General features: G+C 73.5%; 1 protein-coding gene across 1 annotated transcript; it reads right to left on the minus strand.

Annotated features, from left to right (window-relative positions):
* Positions 1-303: 303 nt before the first annotated feature.
* Positions 304-1,248, minus strand: SOWAHD (sosondowah ankyrin repeat domain family member D). The gene has a single exon (XM_026039018.1). It carries the CDS (start codon positions 1,246-1,248, stop codon positions 304-306), a length of 945 nt encoding a protein of 314 aa, XP_025894803.1.
* Between the last annotated feature and the right edge of the window lie 960 nt (positions 1,249-2,208).

Here is a 2,208-nt window from a genome sequence, read left to right on the forward strand (position 1 = left end):
CGACCTCCCAGCYCCGCCGGGAGCGAGGGCAGCGCCAGGGCCGGCAGCCCCGTTCCRCGGGTGGGGACGGCGAGTCACCGCGGCAGTGTGACCGGCCCAGCGTCACCCGCAGCGCCCGCTCCTGGCACGGAACACCGTGGCCATGGAAAGCAGGACGTCTGGGGAGAGCTGTGAGCCCAAAACGCTGCCGATGGCCCCGCGTGCGCTCACAGTGTGGCCGTGGAGGCACCGTCCCCGCGCGGGGTCAGTGCAGGGGCACCAGGCCCGCTGTGTGTCCCATAGYGGGGATGGCAGCCCGCGGGCTCAGCGCTCCTGGAAGAAGGCGAGCGCCTGCCGGACGAAGCCGCGCAGGCTGGGCAGCCGCCGGGGCGGCCGCGCGCCCCCCTGGGCGCCGGGCTCGGCGCCTGGCCCGGCCTCGCGGGACGACTTACAGTTGTTGTTGGCGTTGTGGGCGCCCGGCGGCAGCAGGTCCTCCTCCAGCGCCCCCGCCAGCTCCTTCAGCTCCCGCGAGGCGGTGGCGGGCAGGTACTGCCAGGCCTTGCGCCCGCTGTGGTCGCGGCGGGCGGCGTCGGCCCCGTAGGCGCCCACCAGCACCTTGATGAGCATCTCGTGGCCCTGCAGGGCGGCGAGGTGCAGYGGCGTGAGCCCGCCGCTGCCCGCCGCCACGTTCACGTCCACCGCGCAGCCCCGGCTCTGCGCCAGCGCCACCGCCCTGATGAGGCTCTCGTGGCGCCCGTGCTTGGCCAGCCAGTGCAGCGCCGTGAAGCCCGTCACGAAGTCCCTGCGGGCCAGCAGCCCGGGGTCCATGTCCAGCAGCCGCAGGATGCCCTCCTCGTCGCCCTGCGCCGCCACCAGCAGCCACTCGTGCTCCAGCGGGTCCAGTGCCAGCGACAGCACCTCGGCGCTGGGCTCRGGTGGCGGCAGTGGCCCCACGGACAGGTCGCCGAGGCGCTGGGCGGCTGCCAGCCACGCGCCGCTGCCGGGGCCATTGCTCTGCAGGAGAATTTCCTTCAGCTCCTTCCTCCGGGTGCTGCCGGCGCCGATGGAGAGGCGGGCGCAGGCGCGGGACCAGCTCCCTGAGCCCCGGCTGCCGCGGCTCCCGCCGCCCTCGCTGCCCTGCAGCCGCCAGGAAGCGCGACGGAGCCCGGGGCTGCCACCTGGGAGCTGGGCACTGTCCAGCAGGGCGGCCGCCAGGGCCGCGCCGGGYGCCTGCTCCTGCGAGGCCACCTCGTCCTCGCGCCGGGCCATGCCGGCGGCTCCAGCTCYGGCAGCGGCGGGACCCCTGTGCGCTCCTGCTCCCGGCGCGCGGCCGCCGCTGGGCGGCTCTGCCCTGCCGGAGCGCGGGGCGCCCGGGCGCCTCCTCGCTGCCTCCTCCCTCCTCCCGCCTTCCCTCTCCTCCCTCCCCGGCTGCCAGGGAGCGGAGCGTGCTCCGCTCGGCTGCGGCCGGCCGCGCTCACGGTTCTGCCCTTGCCKCAGGCAGCGACCCTGGCGCCCAGGCTGCCTGTGGGCGCCCGCCTGCTGTCCCGTGGGGCTCACGAGGGAGGACGRGGCGGCCTTGGTTGGGGGTTGGCCACTGGCCAGCCTGGGGAACTTGCTCCGAGTTTTCCCCTGATTTCACAGGAAGCAGGACAAACTCCCGCGCCGTGGGTAGCCCCTGGTTCACCAAGGCCTCCTCCGTGATCTATTGCAAAGCCATGGTGCAGCCCAGTGCCCACAGGCTGCCTCTGCCGCCCTTCCCACCTCCCTGTGGGAGCAGTGGGATGGTGGCTCATCCATCGGGATGGCCAGGAGCTCTGATTCCCATGAGCCCAACAGAGCAGYCCCAGCTGTGCTCCTGTGTGTGGCATTTCCACTTGGCATCATTTCCATTGRAAAACGGTGAGACAGAGGGAACGGCCCGGGGGCCATGGGGGAAAATCCAAGCCAGCGCAACCACCGTGCACCGGTGCCCGGGCAAGCACCAGGCTCCGGGCTGGCACCGGAGGCTGCACAGGCTGTGCGAGCGCTGCCGCGACGCAGCGGGCTGCACACACGAGACCCTGAAAGCAGGGAGGCCCTGGCTCCTGGGGCAGAATTCCCGAGAGCGGGATCCGCGCTCAGGGACACGGATCACACTCACACTCACACTCACACTCACACAAGGGCAGCGCGGCCGCCGGCCCCGCCCGCCCCGGTGGTGCCGGTGCCGTTGGCGCCGCCCCGCCCGCC

This window comes from Nothoprocta perdicaria, unplaced genomic scaffold (assembly GCF_003342845.1).
Source record: "Nothoprocta perdicaria isolate Ctin4 unplaced genomic scaffold, notPer1 scaffold_22, whole genome shotgun sequence".
Classification (NCBI taxonomy): Eukaryota; Metazoa; Chordata; class Aves; order Tinamiformes; family Tinamidae; genus Nothoprocta; species Nothoprocta perdicaria.